The 24,211-nt window shown below is 40.6% G+C and overlaps 1 protein-coding gene and 3 long non-coding RNA genes across 4 annotated transcripts in view; all 4 read right to left on the reverse strand.

Annotated features, from left to right (window-relative positions):
• hoga1 (4-hydroxy-2-oxoglutarate aldolase 1) overlaps positions 1–24,211 on the reverse strand; it is an 84,187-nt gene that overhangs the window by 37,062 nt on the left and 22,914 nt on the right. Inside the window, exon 4 of the mRNA XM_041983402.1 lies at positions 22,616–22,750. Within this exon, the coding sequence (XP_041839336.1) occupies positions 22,616–22,750 (135 nt within the window). The remainder of the gene's footprint in view (positions 1–22,615; positions 22,751–24,211) is intronic.
• On the reverse strand, positions 126–1,211 carry LOC121638556. Its single transcript, XR_006010041.1, has 3 exons — positions 1,034–1,211; positions 793–913; positions 126–340 (listed from the first exon to the last, which is right to left on the reverse strand). It is a non-coding gene; the product is annotated as an uncharacterized LOC121638556 (long non-coding RNA).
• On the reverse strand, positions 1,667–2,434 carry LOC121638557. Its single transcript, XR_006010042.1, has 3 exons — positions 2,147–2,434; positions 1,989–2,075; positions 1,667–1,820 (listed from the first exon to the last, which is right to left on the reverse strand). It is a non-coding gene; the product is annotated as an uncharacterized LOC121638557 (long non-coding RNA).
• Positions 4,064–4,739, reverse strand: LOC121638561. Its single transcript, XR_006010045.1, has 3 exons — positions 4,615–4,739; positions 4,295–4,370; positions 4,064–4,199 (listed from the first exon to the last, which is right to left on the reverse strand). It is a non-coding gene; the product is annotated as an uncharacterized LOC121638561 (long non-coding RNA).

Here is a 24,211-nt window from a genome sequence, read left to right on the forward strand (position 1 = left end):
CCATAAACAGTGTGTCAAAAGTGACTTGGTTAACATTTAAATCTCTTTTTCTAACATCTTTTCAACTTTTAACTAATCATTTAACAAAAGAAAATACCAGAACTCAGTTTTTAAACCAGACCAAAGCCTGTCTCTACAGATTTAAGACACACCATCATGTCTGCCAGTAGAGCAGAATAAGTACTGTAATGGCTTGGAAGGCGTAAACGCTCGTTACAGGTGGAGGAGGTGGGCAGGTGCCTTGGTCCAGTGGACTGCACTATTTCCAGCTTGAGGTCTTGGCATGGAACCTCCCAGCCAACCCAGAATCTCATGAGCTGGCGCAGATTGTCTGAAGATGCTATGAAAAGGTTAAATAAAGACATTTGGCATTTCAGATGCATGTTAACTTTTCCTGTTGAAATTTTGCAGCTTTGTGAAAATTAACATTACTGGATCATAAATTTGTGTGTCTCTACACAACATATGTAGAATTTTTGCTTTTATGTTGACCAGAGATGTGTCCATGCATATTTTGCCGTTAGGGCAATTGGCACTTTTGTTTGGAATGTCAAAATGTCAGTTTTTTCAGTTTTTTTTCAGTGAGCATTGCATTGTAAATACATGGACATTTACCCAATTTACTGGCAGAGGTTTTAATGTTATGGCCAATCTGTGCAGTTGTCCAATATAATTATCTTCAGAACCAGCTTAAAAGCAATTTAATAACTCTGGTTTGTAATGCACATACCTTTAACTGATCTTAGAAGAACATAGACAAGCATATTGCCCAAATTTCTACAGACATTGTACCTTCTTCGACAAACTGACGGAAGAACCCTGCCACTTGCATGGTTTCTGATTCCAGGTCATCACTGTCCTCACTCTCATCAGTTTGCCTCGCCTGAGGCCAAATGATTGACTGCAGGACCATCTGTAATAATTTGATGGAAAAGTTTTTAATAAATAGCCAATGTATGTACCTTACAAAACTGTTCTTTAGAATACAACACACTATTTAGATATATTTCTCTGTAATGTGCTGTCAGTGTACCTGGGGAGTGATTTCAACTTCACATTCTCGGGGGAAAAGGAGTGGCACCACATCAGGTCTAGAGGTAATCAGTGGCCAGATGCCCGTTTCTTTTAGTCCCTTTTTAAGGTGCTTTACTTGCACACTGAGTCGAGTGAGGACCTGTTGATTTTAACTTCATTAATGTTCTACTCAAGAGCTTTCAAAACACATTACTTATTTCTCCAGGTACACTAGGGAATTTACTGAAACTAGCTGACATAAAATAAATAACATTAAAAAGAAAGATGTAGACATATTTACTACCACATGAGAGAGAAGCTGCTGTAGGAGGAGGAGTTTATTTGTCCCTTTGGTTGGTACAGGGAAATACCATTCCATACATAGACTGGACACCCTTGAAGTCTCTTCCTCAGTCATTTCATCTTTCAGCAGCTAGAAGACACTATTATTATATTTCTGAACAGAACCAGAGATTAGTGGATTCCTTCTTTCTGCCTTATATGATATTTTAAAAAAGTGTGACAAAGTTAATTTAATGTGCTTACAAGACCAATGGTCTCCCGGTGGTCAATATCTGGGCAGTCCTTCAGAGAAAGGTATGTTGTGGCCAATTCCTTTGAACCATTTGTCAAGGCATGCACCGCTGCCAAGCTGAGCCCTGACAGGGCTGGGCCTCCGTTAATTACTGAGTGGCCAATCAGCCGACCAGCCATCACAAAAAGCTCACTCTCAACAAGCACTGCTGATGTGGTTGGTACAAGATGATCAGTTTCCCCTTCAAACATTGCAGTTGCTGCAGCATTTCCTAGAATATAAAAATGAAAAATGTAGGGTTTTATTACTTCCATCCACAACAAATGCACAATGCCACAGCTACTATCTCATGTACCTGTCTCTGAGATTTATTACTTGTCAAGTTGTTAAAGATTACAGCACTTACAGCACTAAAAACATTAAAGATTGCAGTACATACCAAAGTTCATTTTAAATCCCCTTTTCAGTTTGGTAATGGCAGATGAGATGATGTGTCTTGTCACACCTCTACCAACTGCTGCATCTCCTACAAAACAAATACTGGTTAAATCAAACAGCTGTTTTCAAGTGTGGTGGAAATTACTTTTGAAGTACTACCTTGAATGCGACAGCGAAAAGGAGCTGCCCATTGCATCTTGTCACGGTTATGCTTGTAGAATGAAATGAGTGACATAGCTCGCTCCTCGTCACTGTCCGTAGCATCCAGGGTGAGTATGAGAGTCCCCTGCTGCTTTCCTCCTTGTTTCAGTTGTTTGAGGAACAGCTGTACTGCCTTTTGTGGATCGTTCACCTCTTTCCACACTAACAAATTGATTTGGACAAAAGCATTATTTGTTGCTAATTAGAATATTTATACACCCAGTCTTTAATGTTAGGACAAAATAGCATTTTAGGATTACTTTCATGATAATCTGCTACATCAAGCAACAGAGCTGTAACTTTGAAAATGGACAAGGCTGGCTGAGCATGACCACAAAGTATTTATTTACGAAGCACCTTCATTAAAACAATGATCACACAAATTGCCATTCAGACAGTAAAACCAGCCCTCCTGCATCAATTAATAAAGTGAGCTGTGGCAGTTGGAGAAAGAAAAACCATGATTCACAAAATAATGCCATGTTTACCCTTAGTACTTTCAGTTTCTGCTGGTGAATAAGGTACAGGAGTTACGGATGATGGCCCTGGAAGGTCCGGGACTACCTCCAACACTGCTTCACTGTTGAATGCTCTTTAAAATAAATATAATATTCTGAGATTTAGATATTTGCACTAAGTCACAAGCATATCTGTCTACAAGTTCATTATCATTTTTTAGGCCAATTTTTTGGTACACCCTTTTCTTTTGCGCATTATGACAGACCAATTTAGTTTTGATTAAAAAAAAAAAACAAAAACAACAACAATAACAAAAAGCAAAATCATTCTAATACCTGTCCCAGCATTCACTGGCATGATAAGGGAGCACTGACTTTAAGAAGTTCCCCTGGCATATAGGGCAGATCTGTACATTAATAGACAAGAGTATATTCAACACAAAGGTAAAAACGAATAACCAAACACGTGAAACTTTATACATTGTAAACAGTCAATCCACTTTTCCACTCTCTTAATAATCCATATGTAAAAAATACCTCTCGTTCCCCCAAATTGTCCATGGTTGTTTCATGTCCCTCACAAATGTCATGTTCACTGTCTTCATCAACATCTGTAGGCTCGGCTTGCTCCTGTAAAAATCATGATGGATTGATTCAGTTATTGTTCTTTTAAACTACCAAATGACTGATGCTCAAAGCCTGACCTGACTTAGAAAGTACAAACCAGATGGTTACCAATAATACCCACAAAATAACATGGGAGGGAAAAAAACATTATGGGCAGGTGCAAACATCTGTGAACTTCCTTGAAGTTTGTCACATTGGGTTCTATTGTCAGTAAAACCGCAGGGCTGATAAAACATAATACCACTGGATTTGCAGCATCAACCCTCGTTGATTTGTCTTTGATTATCAAGAAAATTCTAATAAATATGCCAAAAATTGTGTTGTGGTTGGCTGCAATAAACATAATTATTCTAAAGATAAAAAGAGATTGTTCTTTTAGCTGCCGAAGAGACACAAAAGCCCAGAAAAATGCAATGACTGACTAGCAGCTTTTAAGCATGTTAACCTCTGACAATTTGTTCAGGTCATTTTGTGACTGGTGAATAAAACATGTATTATGATATTGTGGTTAAGCTCTTGTAGATGTTTATGTACTGATGCCAAAAACTGCATGGTGGACATATAAGCCCACTTAGCATGTTTATATATATCCATAGGCATTTCTGGTCAGATAAGATGTCAAACAAATAATATGAAACATTAAACATTAAAGTGGAAACAACTTACATTAGACACTTCTTTGCATTTTTCAGCGTGCAGTGCCAACATTTGTAGCGGCATGGTTGTGTTGCACTTAACACATGGCACCTGAGGCATTCTTGAAAATTCTGTACCATCAAAGGGGAGAGGCTCTGTGTCCATTTCCTCCTGGAGGGGCACCAAGAATAGAACTATTTTGCCATTATTTGATGCAGATCGAAGTTGGTGGCCACTATAACCCTCTGCATCCATGGGTATCACAGACAACCTTCTCTGGCCGCTTCCACCTGATAACAAATACAAAACAAAACAAAACAATAATTGTCCAACCCACAGCATTTAAGTTTTTTTTTTTTTTTTTTTGAAAAGGAATAATTTCAACCTGCTGCTTTGTGGAACATCCATCTTCCATTAAGTGGTTTGAGTTTCAAAAACTCCTCCTCCATCTGTCTGACAATCTGGCACGCATAAAAGCACAAACCTTGAGTTGAGATGTAATTGTGGTAACTATTTCATTCATTATGCTACACACACACACACATATATATTTACACAATTTCTTCTGGGATTAATAAAGTATTCTATTCATAAGAATAGTGTGTGTGCATGTGTATATGTATGTTTTGTACTATCAGTGCACAGATACAAAATAAATGCTACATTAAATATTATAACTAAATTAAAATTATTGTAATTGATTACCTGTTCATGTCTGCTTTGATCTGAAACAGCCAACACTCTTTTTCCTAATCCCGCATGGGCTAAGGTGAGCTCTTCGGAACCTCTAGGGGTGACATTGGTGGGGCCCGGCAGGACAAATATGGCAAGGTTTGTGTATTTTACGGGATGGCCAGGGCTGTTGATCCTGCCTTTGCCTCTCTTGGCCTCTGACTTATTAAAAAGGTTTGGAAATTGCCTTTAAAATTGAGGGAGAATTATTGGTTTGAGACCAGACACCAAAAATTCAAGTAAAGACTCAGTAAAATGGCCAAATAGCAACATAGTCCTGAAACATTACACTGAAATCGCATGAAATGCACACTTACCAGCAGCTTTCTTAATTTTTAGTGAAAAGTATTAAATCTTACCTTTTTAATGCTTGGTTAACTCTCGAACTGTTTGGTGTGTTGCTGTGGCCTACAGATGGACTTGAAGTTGTTCCCACGTCATTACCACTGATTTCCCTCCTCAGAGCTGACATTAAAGCCTGAGCCATATTCCCCACAATTTGCTGTAAAGATAACAAATAAGTCCATGATTTCTTAGAATAATCAAAGCCTGAGTTACAAATAAATTAGTGATAATGTGTACAGTATACTGTACGTGGGAATCAAACCTACGCTCGTTGCAGGCATAATTAAAACTACTAAATAAGGCATTACCGTAATCGTTCTAAAAAATATACAATAGTCTGGTGTTTAAAATGGCCTGGAAAGTGATTCAGTTGTTTCTGCCTTTATTGACTGTGTTAGAAGTCTAACTTCATTCACTGCATAGTTAAAGACATCATAGCCTAAGTAAATACTGAACGTCAAAATCAGAGCAGATTGTAATCAGTGATTTATAACAGTGTGCAATAATGGAAAAACTAAAACAAGCGAATCTTCAGGATTTTGTTTAACCTGTTTGCTATCCTAAAACAAAATGTGTTAATAAGAGCTAATTACCAACGAGGGTTCATCTAGCTCGATGCTTAGGCATCATAGAAATAGGTTAGTGTGGTGTAAATGTCGATACAATCCGTTTAATGGCCTGAGAAAGTGTGTCCTAAAACTGACATTAAATAAAACGATTTAGCAACCATCTACTGTGCTAGCTTAGCTCAGGTACACGTATTAGCTCCCGCTAACAGAGCAATGTAAGGATGACAGTACACCAAACTATTAGACAGCAAACAGTATCCGATGTAATCGGATATACCGCTTGTCTTATTATAATAGGATTGTAAAGTGTACATGTTTAACTTATTCTTACCTCAGATGGAAGACGACTGGGATGCCCCGCCATTACCGTCTTGCCTCTTGCTTTGACGTTCTGCCTTTCTCAGCCAAAGAACCACTACTCCACCTAGCGGTCGTTTCTTTAATTAATCTAATTACATTTGCACGGCTGATGAATGCCTATTTGTCTATATAAGACATTTAAAATACAGAAAAGCAAATGTAGGTCTATGTGTTATAATCAGTGGGCGATGAGCTACTCTTTTTGTCCTACAGAAAACCGCCTTTCCCAATTCGGCAAGAGTGGAGAAAATACTAGACTCCCATGGAAACCCAAACGACCCAGCTTTCCACCAGCTTTTAAACGCACCGTGTACGCAGGAAGCTGTGAGGCTACCGGAAGCGTTAAAAGAGTCTCAGAACCTCTCGAGCGCGAGTTAACAGATCTGTGCGTAAATGCATATTTGTCTGTGTGTATCAGGCGATTCGTGCACACGTATTTAACGATCCGTATGTGAATGAGCATTTTAAACTCGAAACTACTAGATTTGTGAGGTTGAGGGTAAAAACTTTGTGTGTAAAATATTAATGTTTGTGTATTTTTGTAATTTGTGCATGCGCAAATTTATTCTTTGTGTGTAATTTTTAGGTATTTGTGTGTGCATTAGAACACACATTTGCAAGTACCTAAGGTTTCACACAAAATGGTTTACACGGTTTACAAACCATGTATTACACACACAACTACCCAAAATTACACACAAATTAGTTTACACACTTTACAACTTATGTATTACACACACACAATGATATTGAGTCGATTTTCTCTCCATATACAAACATCTGTTCATCCTGTCCAAAGATAAAATAAAATAATAAAATCCATAAGAACAGGCCAGGTGTGTCATCTTCTTCATTTCAAATGCTCATCTCCGTGGAAATGCCATTTAGAATGCTCATCTCCACACACATCATATAGAATGCTCATCTCCATGCTCATGTGTTTTAGAATGCTCATCTCCATGGACGTCTTATTTAGAATGCACGTCATTAGTATACTCATCTCCGTTCACGTGTCTTTACACTGCTTATCTCTAAGCACATGCCATTCAGAATGCTCATCTCTATACACGTGACATTTAGAATGCTCATCTCCATGCTCATGTCTTTTAGAATGCTCATCTCAATGAACATGTCATTTTGAATGTTCATCTTTATGGAAATATAATTTAGAATGTTCATCTCCAAGAACATCTCATTTAGATTGCTCATCTCTATTGACATGTCATTTAGAATGTTCACATCCATGGAAATGTCATTTTGAATGCTCATCTCTGTGCACGTGTCATTTACAATGTTCATCCACATGCACGTGTCACTTTGGATGCTTATCTCTAAGCACATGTCATTTAGAATGCTAATCTCAATGCACCTGCTATTTACATTGCTCATCACTATGAACATCCCTATTTAGAATTCTCATCTCCATGCAAATGTCATTTAGAATGATCATCTCTATGCATTTGTCATTTAGAATGCTTATGTCCATACACTTGTCATTTAGCATGCTCAACTCTGTGGAAACGTCATTTACAATGGTCATCTCAACGAGCATGTAATTTAGAATGCTCATCTCTGTGAAAATATATCTCTAAGCAGATCTCATATAAAGTACGCATCAACATGCACATATCATTTAGAATGCTTGCTGAAAAATGCATTTAGAATGCTCATTTCCATTTACAAGTCATTTAGAATGCTTATTTCTGTGGAAATGTCATTCAGAATGCTCATGTCTTTGCAGGTCATTTAGAATGCTTATCTTGGTGAAAAGGCCATGTAGCATGGTCATCTCCATGCATGTCATTTAGGATGGTCATCTCGATGCACATGTCTTTTAGAATGCTGATCTCTGTGGAATTCTCATTTAGAATGTTCATCTCCAAGCACCAGTTCATACAGAATGCTCATCTCAATGCACGTGACATTTAGAATGTTTATTTTCATGCATCTGTCATTTAGAGTGCTCATCTCAATGCATGTGTCAATTAGAATCCTCATCTCTACAAACGTGTCATTTGGAATACTTATTTCTATGAAAATGTAATTTAGAATGGTCATCTCCATGGAACTGTAATTTAGAATGCTCATCCGGATGCACGTAATTTAGGATGCTCATCTCAATGCATGTGTCATTTATAATGCTCATCTCAATGCACGTGTCATTTAGAATGCTCATCTCAATGCATGTGTCATTTATAATGCTCATCTCAATGCATGTGTCATTTAGAATGCTCATCTCAATGCACGTGAATGCTCATCTCAATGCACATGTCATTTAGAATGCTCATCTCAATGCATGTGTCATTTAGAATGCTCATCTCAATGCACGTGTCATTTAGAATGCTCATCTCAATGCACGTGTCATTTAGAATGCTCATCTCCATGCACGTGTCATTTAGAATGCTCATCTCCATGCATGTGTCATTTAGAATGCTCATCTCCATGCACGTGTCATTTAGAATGCTCATCTCAATGCACGTGTCATTTAGAATGCTCATCTCCATGCACGTGTCATTTAGAATGCTCATCTCAATGCACGTGTCATTTAGAATGCTCATCTCCATGCACGTGTCATTTAGAATGCTCATCTCAATGCACGTGTCATTTAGAATGCTCATCTCCATGCACGTGTCATTTAGAATGCTCATCTCCATGCACGTGTCATTTAGAATGCTCATCTCAATGCACGTGTCATTTAGAATGCTCATCTCAATGCATGTGTCATTTAGAATGCTCATCTCCATGCACGTGTCATTTAGAATGCTCATCTCCATGCACGTGTCATTTAGAATGCACGTGTCATTTAGAATGCTCATCTCAATGCACGTGTCATTTAGAATGCTCATCTCAATGCATGTGTCATTTAGAATGCTCATCTCCATGCACGTGTCATTTAGAATGCTCATCTCCATGCACGTGTCATTTAGAATGCTCATCTCCATGCACGTGTCATTTAGAATGCTCATTTCCATGCACGTGTCATTTAGAATGCTCATCTCAATGCACGTGTCATTTAGAATGCTCATCTCAATGCATGTGTCATTTAGAATGCTCATCTCCATGCATGTGTCATTTAGAATGCTCATTTCCATGCACGTGTCATTTAGAATGCTCATCTCAATGCACGTGTCATTTAGAATGCTCATCTCAATGCATGTGTCATTTAGAATGCTCATCTCCATGCACGTGTCATTTAGAATGCTCATCTCCATGCACGTGTCATTTAGAATGCTCATCTCCATGCACGTGTCATTTAGAATGCTCATTTCCATGCACGTGTCATTTAGAATGCTCATCTCCATGCACGTGTCATTTAGAATGCTCATCTCAATGCACGTGTCATTTAGAATGCTCATCTCCATGCATGTGTCATTTAGAATGCTCATTTCCATGCACGTGTCATTTAGAATGCTCATCTCCATGCACGTGTCATTTAGAATGCTCATCTCCATGCACGTGTCATTTAGAATGCTCATTTCCATGCACGTGTCATTTAGAATGCTCATCTCCATGCACGTGTCATTTAGAATGCTCATCTCCATGCACGTGTCATTTAGAATGCTCATCTCAATGCACGTGTCATTTAGAATGCTCATCTCAATGCACGTGTCATTTAGAATGCTCATCTCAATGCACGTGTCATTTAGAGTCCTTATCTCTATGAACGTGTCATTTGGAATTCTCATCACAGTGGAACTGTTATTTAGAATGCTCACCTCAATTCAAGTGTCATTTAGAATGCTAATCTCTATGCACTTGTAATTTAGAATGCTGATTTCTGTGCAAATGTCATTTACAATGCTCATCTTCAAGCACAGGTCATGGAGAATGCCCATCTCTATGAACATGACATTTAGAATGCTCATCTCCAGACACATCATACAGAATGGCCATCTCCATGTACATGTCATCTGGAAAACTCATCTTCATGGAAATATCATTTAGAATGCTCATCTCTATGAACGTGTCATTTTGAATGCTCAGTTATTTCTGGTCGTTTTGTGCGGTAGTTCTGTGTGGTACTTATGTCTGGTAGTTCTTTGTGGTAGTTCTTTGTGGTAGTTCTGTGTGGTAGTTTCGTCTAGTTGTTCTGTGTGGTAGTTCAGTGTGGTAGTTATGTCTTGTAGTTCTTTCTGGTAGTTCTGTCTTGTCCTGTGTGGTAGCTATGTTTGGTAGTTTTGTCTGTTTGTTCTTTGTGGTAGTTCTCTCTGGTAGTCATGTATGGTAGTTCTGTCTGTTTTCTGTTTCATCCTCTGTGTCGTGTTCTGTGTTTCTCTAGTAGTTCTGTGTGGTAGTTCTTCATTGTAGTTCTGTGTGGTAGTTTTGTTTGGTAGTTCTTTCTGGTAGTTCTGTGGGGTAGTTCTGTATGTTAGTTCTCTCTTGTAGTTCTTTCTGGTAATTCTGTCTGGTAGTACCGAGCGGTAGTTTTGTGTGGTAGTTCTGTGTGATAGTTCTTTCAGGTAGCAATGTCTGGTAGTTCTTTCTGGTAATTATGTCCAGTAGTACTGAGTGGTAGTTTTGTCTGGTAGTTTTGTGTGGTAGTTCTATCTGGTAGTTTTGTGTGGTAATTCTTTTTGGAAGCTATGTCTGATATTTCTGTTTGATAGTTCGTTCTGGCAGTTCTGTGTGGTCGTTTTGTCTAGTAGTTCTTTCTGGTAGTCATGAGTGGGAGTTCTGTCTGGTAGTTTTGTGTTTTAGTTCTGTGTGGTAGATATGTTATGTAGTTCTTTCTAGTAGATCTGTTTGGTAGCTCTGTATAGTAGTTCTTTCTGATAGTTCTGCCTGGTAGTTCTGTGTGGTATTTTTTTCTGGTTGTTCTGTGTGGTACTTCTTTCTAGTTGTTCTGTGTGGTATTTCTGTGTAGTAGTTCAGTGTTGTAGTTATGTCTGGCAATTCCATGTGGTAGTTCCGTCTAGTTTTCCTGTGTGGTAGTGGTAGTTCTGTGTGGTAATTCTGTCTGGTAGTTCTGTATGGTAGTTCTTTGTAGTTTTTCATGTGTTAGTTCTGTGTGGTAGTTTTATCTCATTGTTCTATGTGGTAGTTCTCTCTAGTTGTTCTGTGTGGCAGTGCTGTATGGTATTTTTGTCTTGTTACTGAAAATGTCATTAAAGAGTGCATGGAGATTTGCTCATCTCAATGCACATGCCATTTAGAATTCTTATCTCTATGCACCTATCATTTAGAATGCTTGTCTACATACACCTGTCATTTAGAATGCTTTTTTCCATGCATGTCGTTTAGAATGATAATCTCTATGCATGTGTCATTTAGAATGCTTTTTTCCATGCATGTCGTTTAGAATGATAATCTCTATGCATGTGTCATTTAGAATGCTCATCTCTATACATCTCTATGCACTTGTCATTTAGAATGCTTATCTCCATGCACCTATTTATAATCCCATGCAGTTGTTCGAGGGATTGAGCTTTTACAGCCTGAGGTGGGATATATTCTACTGTGAGGATAACAGATAAAATTATCTAAGTTTAATGGTTAGCAGCTCCAGGGCTGTTGCCCACAAGGAGTTAACCCGGCGCTGTCGGGAATGGAGAGGTCCAGCCATGATTCCGTAAAGACAAAAACACAACAGTTCCTCGTGTCCCATTTGTAATAAATCCGTGCGTGCAGGTCATCCAGTTTATTCTTCAGAGACTGAACGTTTGCAAGCAGGATGGTGGGAAGAGTAGGTCTGCTGTATCTCTGGTGATTTTGGCATAGCACTCCGGCTCGCTTTCCTCTCCACGTCTTCCTCTTATGGTGCCGACGTAAACAAAGGAGTCACGTGAGAACGTCTGCCGCGGAGTCCTCCAAAGTCGACTTAATGTCCACCCTAACTGAAGAATATAACTTCAAAAGTGTGCTGCGGTCATACTTGTAGAGTGGAGGTGCAGTGCAAGTGCAAAAGGTTAAAAAATCATTGTGAATAAAACAAAAAGAGCGAGTGGGCACAGAGCTCTCATCAGTGCAACCATCCTACGGCGCAGCTTGATGACTTGTCATTTAAAATGCTCATCTCTAAGCACCTGACATGTAGAATGCTCATCTCAATGCACCTGTCATTTAGAATGCTCATTTCAAATGCATAAGTCATTTAGAATGCTCATCTACTTTAAAATGTAGTTTAAAATGTTCATTTCAATGCACCTGTCCTTTAAATTGCTCATCTCTGTGGAAATGTAATTTAGAAATCTCACCTCTATGCACGTGTCAATTGGAATACTCATGTCAATGAACGTGTCATTTAGTATACTCATCTCTGTGGAAATGTCATTTAGAATCCTCATCTCTACGCACCTGTCATGCTAATCTCAATGCATGTGTCATTTAGGATGGTAATCTCTGTGGAAATGTCATTTAGAATGCTCATCTCTAAGCACATATCATTTAAAATGCTCATCTCCGAGAAAACCTCATTTAGAATTCTCATCTCTGTGAATATGTCATTTAGAATGCTTATTTCCGTGAAAATGTGAATTAGGATTCTCTGTGGAAATCTCATTTAGAATACTCATCTCAATGCACGTGTCATTTAGAATGCTTATCTCTGTGTAAATGTAATTTAGAATGTTTATCTCCGTGGAAATGTCATTTTCACCTCTATGCACGTGTCATTTATTTTTAGTGTCTACTAAACTTGGAAGTGTTATTTATTTTGTTTTACCATTATTGTAGCGGTTTGTATCGTTTATTGATGATTGCACAGTTTTATATTGTTTAAGGGATTGCACTTTCAAGACATTTCTTGCCCTGGACTTTTGCACTAACCTTGGAAGCGTTATTTTGTTTTATCATTTTGGTAATAGCGTTTAGTTTAGAGTGTTTCAGTGTGACTTTGTTTTGTTTGTTAATAAAGAGACAAGAAGTTGTACATTAGTTACAAAATGTGCGTAACTGAATTATGTCTCGGTAAGCATTTTGCCACGTGGGGGGGCAAAACTCCTGTTTTGCCTAGAGCACCTGCCGGCCTAGGCAGTATTTTGAGAATCATGTTGTTTGAGTTCTCAAGTGCTTTTAATACAATTCAGATACTCTGTTACATGTGAGAAGCTCCATAAATTCTGGGTGGATACCTACACAACCACCAAGATTTTTTATAAGACTATTTTTGAGACTGAAAGGTTGTGTGTCTGAAATGGTGGTCAGCAGCACTGGAGCACCAAAAGGGCCTGTACTCTCACCACTCTGATTACTCTGCAGCTGTGGGGAGTATCAGTAATGGACAAGAAGCCGAGTACAGAAAACTGAGGCTGTAAAACACAGCGTTATTAACAAGCTATCTCTTTTAATGAAGAAATAAAGCCTTGTTACTGACCGCTTTGAAGGTAACAGCTGTATCTCTCTGTTACCTGGGTTGACTTATCCAGACATTCAGGACCTGGACAAACAGTACATCAAAGCTGGTTATTACATTGATAATTCATCCCAGGGTTTTCCCTGCTCACATATGAAGGGTGGAGTTTGCAGTGTGTGACCAGTCACAGATATGCAGAAATCCTGCAGAGCAGCAGCATCAAGCAACCAAATATCTAACACTCGTAGTAAAGGCGATGAAATAAAAAAAAAAAAAAAATGGGGGGCTCATCATATATGTGAACAAACGTTGGTGTTGCCCAGGACATGTCTCAGTGAAAAAGGAACTGTGTTGCCATGACTTGGAACTTTTAGCCGTTAGTCTGGGGCCATATTACTTGCCGAGGGAGCTTAGTCACGTGATCGTGCTCTGTGTTTACATCCCGCCCAGCGCGGATGCATCAGCTGCCTGTGAGAAGATACACACAGTAACAGCAAGGCTGCAGACTAAGCATCCCGAGGCGTTTATGGTCTTATCTGGGGATTTTAATCATGCTTCCCTGGACTCTACGTTGGCCTCCTTCTACCAGGCTGTAGACTGTCGCACAAGGAACAACAGAACAATAGACCTGCTGTACTCCAATGTGAAGGATGCCTACAGAGCCACCCCCCTCCCCCTACTTGGAAAGTCTGACCACAACCTGGTATGCCTACAGCCACAGTACACCCCCATGGTCAAAAGGATGTCTAAAACCACACGCTCGATCAGGAAGTGGTCACCTGAGGCAGAGGATGCCCTGAGAGACTGCTTTGACATCACTGATTGGGATGTACTGCTGAGACAACATGGTGAGGACATAGAGGAGCAGACTCACTGTCTGACGGACTACATCAACTTCTCGCTGGACATAGTCTCCCCCAACAAGACTGTCCGTTGTTATCCAAATAACAAATCTTGGATAACACAAGATGTCAAAGCTGCCCTCAACAGGAAGAAGGTGGCTTTCATGAACCATGACAGGGAGGCAATGCAATTAGCACAGCGGGAGGTGAAACAATGCCTGAAGGTGGCGAGGGACACCTACAGAAGGAAGTTGGAGGATAAACTGAGTGAGAGCCGTATGAAGGAGGTCTGGGATGGTGTCAACACCATCACAGGCTTCAGATCAAAGGCCATAACAGCGGGGGGGACAGTGGAAGAAGCAAACAGGCTGAACATCTTCTTTAACTGCTTTGACCAGCCCACGCCCCCCCCTCCCCCACTGCAGTACACATCCTCCCTGACTTCATCCCCTGTCCAGCCCCCCTGCCAACCTTTACCCCTCCCCCCATCTCAACACCCTCCACACATAACAGCTGAACAGGTGAGGGGAGAATTGAGGACGCTCCACCCATGGAAAGCAGCAGGCCCTGACGGAGTGCCTCCTCGTCTGCTTAGGACCTGTGCTGATGAACTGGGGGAACCACTCCAGCATGTCTTCAACCACAGTCTACAGCTAGGGAAAGTGCCTACCCTGTGGAAAACATCCTGTATTGTTCCAGTTCCAAAGAAAAAACGTCCTGGTGAGCTGAACGATTACAGACCGGTGGCACTTACATCCCAGCTGATGAAGACAATGGAGCGGCTCATCTTCAATCTCCTCAAGCCCCAAGTGCAACAGGCCCAGGACCCCCTACAGTTTGCCTATCGCGCAGGTGTGGGTGTGGAGGATGCTATTCTCTACCTCCTACACCGTGTCCAAGTTCATCTGGATAAGGGGAGGGGCACAGTGAGGATCCTCTTCTTGGATTTTTCAAGTGCCTTCAACACAGTCCAGCCCCTGATGCTTCTGGACAAACTGAGGGAGATGCAGGTGGACCCCTGCTTGGTGTCCTGGATTGGTAACTACCTCACAGAGAGACCGCAGTACGTCAGGCTAAAGCGCATCACATCTGACACTGTTATTAGCAGCACAGAAGCACCCCAGGGGACCCCCTCCTCTTCACACTCTACACCTCAGACTTCAGTTACAACTCAGAGCTGTGTCACATCCAGAAGTTTGCAGATGACACAGCCATCGTGGGGTGTATCAGGGATGATGGAGAGGACGAGTACAGGAATCTGGTCAGTGACTTTGTCACCTGGAGTCAGATGAACCATCTCCAGCTTAACACCTCAAAGACTGAGGAGCTGGTTATTGACTTCAGGAAGTCCAGCCCACAACCACGTCCAGTGACCATCAGGGACGATAAGGTGGAGCTTGTAGACAACTACAGGTACCTCGGGTTGTGGCTGGATAACAAGCTGGACTGGACATGCTGTACAGATCACCTGTACAAGAAGGGCCAAAGCCGTCTGTACTTCCTGCGAAAACTGAGATCTTTTAACATCTGCAGGAAACTCCTGTGGATGTTCTATCAGTCTGTGGTAGCTAGTACGCTTTTTATGCTGTTGTCTGCTGGGGGGGTGACATGACAAAAAGGTGTGCTAACAGGCTGGAAAAACTCATCAGGCGGGCGGGCTCTGTGGTTGGCATGAAGCTGGACTCCCTGGTGACAGTGGCAGAGAGGAGAACACTAAAAAAACTACTGGCTATTGTGAATGATGCCAGTCACCCTCTGCACACTGTCATCAGTGCACAGAGAAGCCTGACCAGTAACAGGCTGCTCCTCCCCAAGAGTAGGACCAACCAGCTCAGAGACTCCTTTGTCCCCCGAGCCATCAAACTGTACAACTCTGCATTAGGCAGGAGGTGGAGAAGGAGGGGGGAGAGGGAGGTGTGCAGTCCGCCTGATACAACACATGCACAATAACCCACACAAACAGTTGCTATAACTTATACGTGCAATAGTGAACTGGGAATCTGTACCACCTCTACTGTGTGCAATGCTTGTTTATATTGTTTTATTTAACTTATCTTATTGTTATTATTGTTATATTTATTGCATTCTATTTGCCTCTATTTTGCTTTGTACTTGTATATATTGTGTCTTGTGCTTGTCCTGCTTTACTGTTGGTGTTGTATTGCTACTGGTACCCAAATTTCCCTGAGGGCTCTCTGAAGGGATTAATAAAGTATTTCTATTCTATTCTATATATATATATTGACCTACATTTATATATATATGAATATATTTTCATATATTATATATATGGCTGCATGGTGGTGTGGTGGTTAGCACCACAGCAAGAAGGTCGCCGGTTCGAATCTTGGCTGGGGGAGGTTCGAACCTTGAGGGCGGCAGCCTTTCTGTGTGGAGTTTGCATGTTCTCCCCGTGTATGCGTGGGTTCCCTCCGGGTTCTCCGGCTTCCTCCCACCATCCAAAGACATGCATGATAGGTTAATTGGTTATTCTAAATTCTCCCTAGGAGAGAGTGTGTGTGTGTGAATGGTTGTTTGTCTATCTGTGTTGGCCCTGCGACAGACTTGCTTGCTCTTATCTTCTTCTGTGAAGGTGTCTCTGTCACTGTGCATCATTTTGTCCACTTCCTTCAGGAGCATAGTAACTGCAGCTTGCTTTGTGACTGTGTCAAAATAACGATCTTTGTACCTCGGGTCAAGGATAGTTGCCAAGTAGTAAAGCGGCTCGGAGAAAGCGCTTCCAAATCTCTCGTTTACAGCTTCCAGTAGAGTGGTCTTTGCTGTGCGGACTCCACTGTCGTTGTCAGCTGCCTTGCTCAACAAACGTTTTAGAGCCACAACAGAAGGAATCACATCCGCGGCAGTAGCCAATTGTGAACTTATTTCCATCGTTAACTGTTCAAATGGAGTGAGAAGCACAGTCATGTTTTCAACGAGGCTCCACTGGTGTGCGCTTAAACAGGCAGGGAGCTCGTGATCTGCTCTATACACACCAAGTGCACGCTTCTGATCCAGTAGACTTTTCATCATATAAAATGTACTCTTGCATCTGGTTGCTACATCTTGTTGTAGCACCTTGGTTTTCATGCCTAACTCTTGCTGTATGTCTCTCAGCCGAGAGGTGGCAAGTTGGAAGTGGCGAAAATGTCCGACTATTTTCCTTCCAATAGCCACACAGTCAGAAATGCTTCGCTGGCTTAAAACTCCATCATGCACTGCTAGCTGCAGAGTATGAGCCATGCAGCCCAGGCTTTTAACACCACACTCGTCCATGGCCTTCTGCATATTCCGTGCATTGTCACGAAGCACAACATGCACCTCGTCTTTCTTAATTTTCCACTGTGCAAAAATGCAGTCAAATGCACTAGCAATGGCAGCTCCCGTATGCGATCCTGAAAACTCTTGTGCATGCAAAACAGCTCTCTTCATTTCAAAGTTGTCATCAATCTACTGAGCCGTTAGGCTCAACATACTCATCTGACTGATGTCCGAACTCCATATATCCATAGTGAAACTAATGTCAGTCACACTGTCCAACAACTTGCTCATATGTTCTGGCCACCATTTCATGCAGAGCAGGAAGGCAAACATCTGAAAAATAGCGCCAGCTGGGAAGGATGTAGCGGGGTTCAATATGTTCAATCAACCGCTGAAATCCTCGGTCCTCCACTAAGGAAAATGGCTGGTCGTCGAGAGCAATCATTTCCATTATCTTGTTCGTGATTGACCTGGCTTTTGCGCTGTCCTTGGCAAATTTCTTGGTTTGGTCGAGTGCTTGCTGTATTGGGCTCCCAACTGTGGCTGCTGCTTTGGTTTTTGCCTGGTGGCTAACCTTAGAGGAGTTAGCTTCCCGCAATTGTTTGTGAGCTTCCGGATGGTGGTTTTTCAGATGACATATTAAATTTGTAGTATTGAATGATTTGACACGGCATCCTCCTTGCATCACTTCAACTTTTTGACTGCTTTTCGACTATCATTTGACACCGTGAAAAATGACCACACAGCTGACATCATTTCTAGTTTCCCCACAATGTAGTACTGCATCGCTGTTACATGTCCAACATGGTGGCAAGGCCAAATGCCCCTCCTCCTCCCGACACACGTACACAAACAGCAATTAGACGAAAATAAATATCAGCTGGCAATATCGGGCCAGTTTTGCTCATCGGACCGATACAGATATGTAAAAAAATGCCTAACATCGGCCGATACCGATATTAATGCCGATATATCGTGCATCCCTAATTTGAACCTTTTATTTTGAATGCTGTTTTTCACAGCATCATTTTATTGATCAACTTTCTTTTTCAAGTTCCTGCATTTTTTTAAATTGGGTTTTTATTCATTTGGTGTTAAGATCTAATGTGCTGTTCTGTCTGTGTGATTAAACCTGTGTGTGAACAAAGATGAAACAGCAAGCCAAACTCGTGTCTCACAAGCCAGGAATGCGAGTGTCTTGCTCCTTTGTTTCCTTTTCTTTACTGGGTTGACAAGTCAAAACGAGAGTAAAACTGTAAAAACAACAGAAAATGAACTTAAACATACCATTCAGATTAGCTGGCTAACAGGTAGCTACATTTAGCCTAGCATTTTCTAACAGCACACATTTAGGACCAAATAAACCACACTATTTAACCTTTCATGTCTACAGCAAACATATTTGTAGCTAAAGAGAGACCAAACAGTACACTTACAGACATTGTTGTTGTTGGGAAAAAAGTAAAGAGGAATGAACTTCGAGGTCTTTCTCATATAATACAGCAAATAGCTAACAGGATACCATAAACTCTTGCAGGGTTACCGCAAAATCTTGCCGGATTAAAGCAGTACTAGAAATGAGCCTTTACTTCTGTTAATAAACATTCTAGGGCATGAATAAGCCATATTGCAAACACATCACAAGAAAATAAGTTTAACATAACATTTATGGCTTTTTAATTATTTTAATCAGCCTGAGGACAGAACATCTAATATTAAGTAGATTTTGTGTTCATACGCCTGATTTGAGCTTTTAAATTAGTTCTGTAGAAGAATGAATTTTTTGGCATCTTGTCGTACGTGCAGTTTCATGTACAGGTCATATTTAAATGTCACATATTTTTTTCATCATGTCATATTTTACAAGGTTTTAGATGTTATATTGCAAGTGGATTTGCTTTAGCTATAGAATACAAATTAAACCAGGAGTGATAACAATTAAACCAAAAACAGTGTTAAGGTATGAATGGGCCCTGGACCGTTTTGTACTGGAAAAGTTGGGCCTCAGCATTAAAAAAATCTTAAGAACTCCTTTATGCTTCCTACTTCTGTCCCCTGATGACGCTTTGCTGCTTCGCTGTCCTCTCTGCTTGCATTTTCTGCCAATATTCTTATCTTTCTACTCAAGAAGTTTATGGGCAATGGCTCCAGGATTCTCATTAATCACTGAATGAAAGAATGAATGAACTTTTATTGTTATTTGTTTATTATTTCCAGTACAACCCATCCAAGAGTAGACAACAACAACGTATAAACATAAACATGGTCAGGCAAACAGAGGCAGCAGCCACAGGGCAGCACTCCATTTCCACAGATGGAAAAGATAACATGAGGGAGAGACGGGAGGGGAGAAAAAGAGGCATCTCTACACTGCATCTAATGGCAGAGTGCTGAGATACAAAATAAGCACACCTTAGTGCAAAAAAGCACATATTCAGACAGTCACTGGGACTGTATTTTGGCGGTAGATTTGGTTGGATCTTACTACTTTTTAAGACTTAAAATCTTGTCAGTGTCACATCAGCGTGGCCTACAAATAGCAGAAGCCTTATCAACAGTTACGCATGAGCTAAAGCTAACTAGCCGCAAGATGCCTGCCCTCTCTACAGATGACCATCACAAACTTCTACAGAAGATCACCATGCTGGAAATAAAGATTCAATGGCTCAAGGTGAATATGGAAGTGAATGGTTTGTGTGGAAACAATACAATGTTTCCATTAATAACAATCAGCAGACAAAATCTTGCTAACACACAGCTAATTAGCACAAACATGGCTGGAAAGAAACTAAAGGACAGTGTACAAGGTAATAACTCTTTCAGTGATGGTCCTCCCTGGAATGCTTTGGTGCAAAGCTGAAGAGTAAATCATCTCACAGAGAAATGGGAGAACGAGTAACAGGCAGAGCACAGTTTGCTGAGATTGGCGACGCGACAGCTGGCCTGCTCTGCCATCCGGACCAAGCACCCCCTCAACCCCTCTCATGAGCAAGACACAGTCACGGCCAGTTGTCAAAAGGAAAAATAGGTTTCCTGAGGCTGGGCCTCTGACTCTGATTGTTGGTGACTTCAGTGTGAAAGATCTGTGTGGAAAGCATACCGAAAAGTAATGTGCTTTCCCAAGGATATGGTATCAGACTTGAGAAACAATGTCCTTCTGAACGTAAGAGTGAAGGTTTCATCAGAATGTGAACGGGTTCTTCATAAGATAAAAGCAGTTCTGCAGCTCATGAAAGGAGTTCTTTAGAACATAAATGGGTTTTGCAGAATATGAACGTTTTAGCAGAACATTAAGGGTTCTTCAGAATGTGAACATTTCTTCTGAATGTGAACGAATTCTTCAGAACATAAACGGTTCTTCAGAACATTAAAGGCCTCTCAAGACAGTGAATGTGTTCTTTAGAAAATGCACAATTCTTCAGAATGTGAACGGGTTCTTAAGGAAATAAACAGGTTCTTCAGAACATTGACATTTCTTGAGCACATGAAAATGTTCTTCAGAACGTGAACAGGCTCTTCAGCTCGTGAACAGGTTCTTTACAATGTGAATGCTTCTTCAGAACGTGAACAGTTCTTCAGAAGATGAACAGGTTCTTAAGATCACGAATGGGTTCTTCAGAATGTGAACAATTCTTCTGAATGTAAATGGGTTCTTAAGACCATGAATGGGTTCTTCAGAACATGAAGGGTTCTTCAGAACATGAAGGGTTCTTCAGAAAGTGAATGAGTTCGGCAGAACATTAACAGGTTGTTCAGAACATGAAAAGTGTTCTTTAGAACAATAACGCTCCTTCAGAACATGAATGGGTTCTTCAGAAAGTAAACAAGTTCTCTGGATCATGAACGGGTTCTTCAGAACAAGAACATTTCTTTAGAACAAGAATGTTCCTTCAGAATCTGATTTGGTTCTTCAGAACAGTAATTGGTTCTTCCACTTTATCCCGCTTATATATGAAGATTGACTATTTTCAAGTCCTACATTTAGAATTTTATATTATTGTGTGTCCAAAAACAAAATTATTAATGGCTGTATTTTAAAATCCAAATATGGCTCTCTCTCAGTGAGAGAAGCTGATTTTCATGTCACAGTGGTGACCAGAATCCACCAAAAACCACTTTATCCTCCAAACAGGCTTCATATGCCTGAGGTGTCCATTCTCCTCAATTTCAGCGTCACAGACAGCTGCCTCTAGTTTTCATGTGTGTTTCATTTGTTTTTGTGTGTGTGTGTGTGTGTGTGTGTGTGTGTGTGTGTGTGTGTGTGTGTGTGTGTGTGTGTGTGTGTGTGTGTGTGTGTACTCACGTGACTGCATGGCTATGTTTGATTGGTGAAAGCGCGAAGCACAACGACTCAGCAAAAAGGTGTGTTTGAAAAAAAATAAGTGTTTGAGGCTGCAACAACACTAAACTTTGATAACAGGTTAGAAACCACAAAATATAGTCTGATGTGCAAGTTTGAGACCCATGTCTTAAATCCTAATGTTCACAAAACCAAACTGAAAGTGTATTTTAGGTTTAAGTATTAAGTTTAGATATGACTACTTGTTGAAGGGGATCAATGACGTGTTTGCTGATTGTTATCATGGTTTTATTCTCTGTCAAACTCATTTCTCTTCTCTTTGATTTGTAATTCACTCACATTTCTGACAATGGGAATCCATTTTCTAAGGGTCCCTAGATGTCCCTAGACACCAAAAACATGAAGAACCTTATTATTGTGGAGAAATTCCTCATTTACTTTGAGTCTTTTTAGGAGTTTTTTCTTTCTTTTAAATATAAACGGGGCTGAAGGGGTTAAGTGAGTTCAGCAGATCACTCTCTGACACCAAGCAAGGATTTCAAACTCCCATCCTCAACGACCAGTGCTCTGCAGGTTTTGAATGGTTCTCCTGCTTTAATACACCTGGTTCAAATAAGGTGAACCCAACATTTGGTTATTAAATTTTAGTTAAGTTGCGTTGTTAAATACAAATATTTGTATAAGGTGTTTGGGACGGTGGACCTCGAGGACCAGAGTTTAACTTCATCATATGTCAGTGACATCATCATAATAACGATCACTGCACTGGTTGGAATCTTTGCCAGTGAGCAAGAGCAAGCAGAGAAAATCCAGAAGCACAGCAACTGTGAGTTTGCAGAAACTCAGAGCACAAAGAGAGTTAGATTCATTGCTTGACAGTAAAAACAGGTTGAAGGTGAAGCAGAACATATTCAGACACCAGTGGAGACTTTTTGAGTCTGAGGTCAGAGTTTAGGGAAAACAAGGAAGGATGCCCTCAAATCCATAAACTGAGAAATATCCTGCTTACATCTCCTCCGCTGTCCTTCAGGCCCAGGATGTTTGGGTGCTGGGAAAGAGCGACCACAACGTCCAGCGGCAGCTCCAGACCCGTGTTGGCCGGGACGCTGTACAGAACCACCGGCACTGGGCTGCTGTCTGCCACCTGCAACATGAAAATTTAGTTTATTCTTTTGCTGTAACAATATTTATTGGTAACAAATCTGATAATGTTGGAAAGTCTGTTCATTTCCTTGTTAAATGGAGCCACATTTGTAAGGAAAATGCATTTGAGGGATGAGCAGCAGAGGTGAGAATGTTGGTTGTTATTCTCTGATTTCATCATCCTGAAAACTGGTTTAAGTTTTTTTAGGTTGAATTTTCTACTAGCTGCAGCCTCTCGGCTGTTATTGTGATGAAAATATTGTATAACTGTAGCTCAGAGGTTGTTCTTCCATCAATTATTTTTAATCAATCAATTAAATTGATTACATTTACAATGCAATTTACAATATTTACAACAACCCTAGTCGATAAAAGTGCTGAACAGGGATGAAAAAACAACAGCCATAAGGCTACAGTGTAGGGCCCCAGCCAACCAGACAAGTGCAATTACCGCAGCAACAACCCCCAGAACGAGCAGGTAAAACCCCAGTGTGGAGGATCCCCATGAGGAAAACACTGGAGTTAAAACGAAGATTAAATAACCTTAAGAAACAATAAGAACAGCTAAGAATGAATGAATGAATTAATGAATGAATGAATGAATGAATGAATAAAAAGTAATATAGTTGAGTAAAATGAAAAGAAATTAATGTGAAATAAAATTATGTAAAATAAGATCAAATAAAATTTAGTTAAAAGCTAAGCTAAAAAGTTAGGTTTTAAGCTTCTTTTTATCAACAGTTTCTGCAGCCAGAGGTTCTCTGGCAGGCTGTTCCACAGTCTAGGGCTGGAACAACGGAAAGAGGCCTCGCCGTATGGCTTGGTCCTCACCCTTGGAACAATTAAGAGACCGGTACCAGAGGACCTCAGGGACTCTGAGGTTTCAGAATTTAAAGTAAGGTCTGATAGATAAGAGGGCCAAAGACCCTACTAAAAATCAATCCTGAAACGCACGGGAAGCATAACTCCAGGGCAGAGAGTTCCAGAGTTTCAGCCACTGTAAAGGTACGATCACCTTACTCTTTGCACCTGGACCTCTAGTCTTTACAGGGCTCTGCTGGGCTGGTGAGGGATCAGCATGTCACATAGATAAAGAGGTGCAAGTTTGTGGATGGAACAAAAAGCAAACAGTAGCATTTTGGACTAAATTCTGATATGACAGGAGTTATGTGGTCATCTTTATGACATCACCAAAAAAGATGAATTCAGTCTTTGACTCATTCAGACAAAGGAAGCTCTGTGACAGTCACTGCTTAATGTCATGCAGACACATTTGGATGAACTGTGTGTCTGGGTAGTTCTGGTCAACCGGCAGATAGATTTGTAGATCGTCTGCATACAGATGGAATGAGACATTATGACGGGATATAACAGAACCTACGGGTTTTATTTAACCATTATTTATAAAGGTAGTCCCACTAAGACTCACAGTCTCATTTACAAGAGAGAGCTGTTTGGACAA

This window comes from Melanotaenia boesemani, chromosome 4 (genome assembly GCF_017639745.1).
Source record: "Melanotaenia boesemani isolate fMelBoe1 chromosome 4, fMelBoe1.pri, whole genome shotgun sequence".
Taxonomy (NCBI): Eukaryota; Metazoa; Chordata; class Actinopteri; order Atheriniformes; family Melanotaeniidae; genus Melanotaenia; species Melanotaenia boesemani.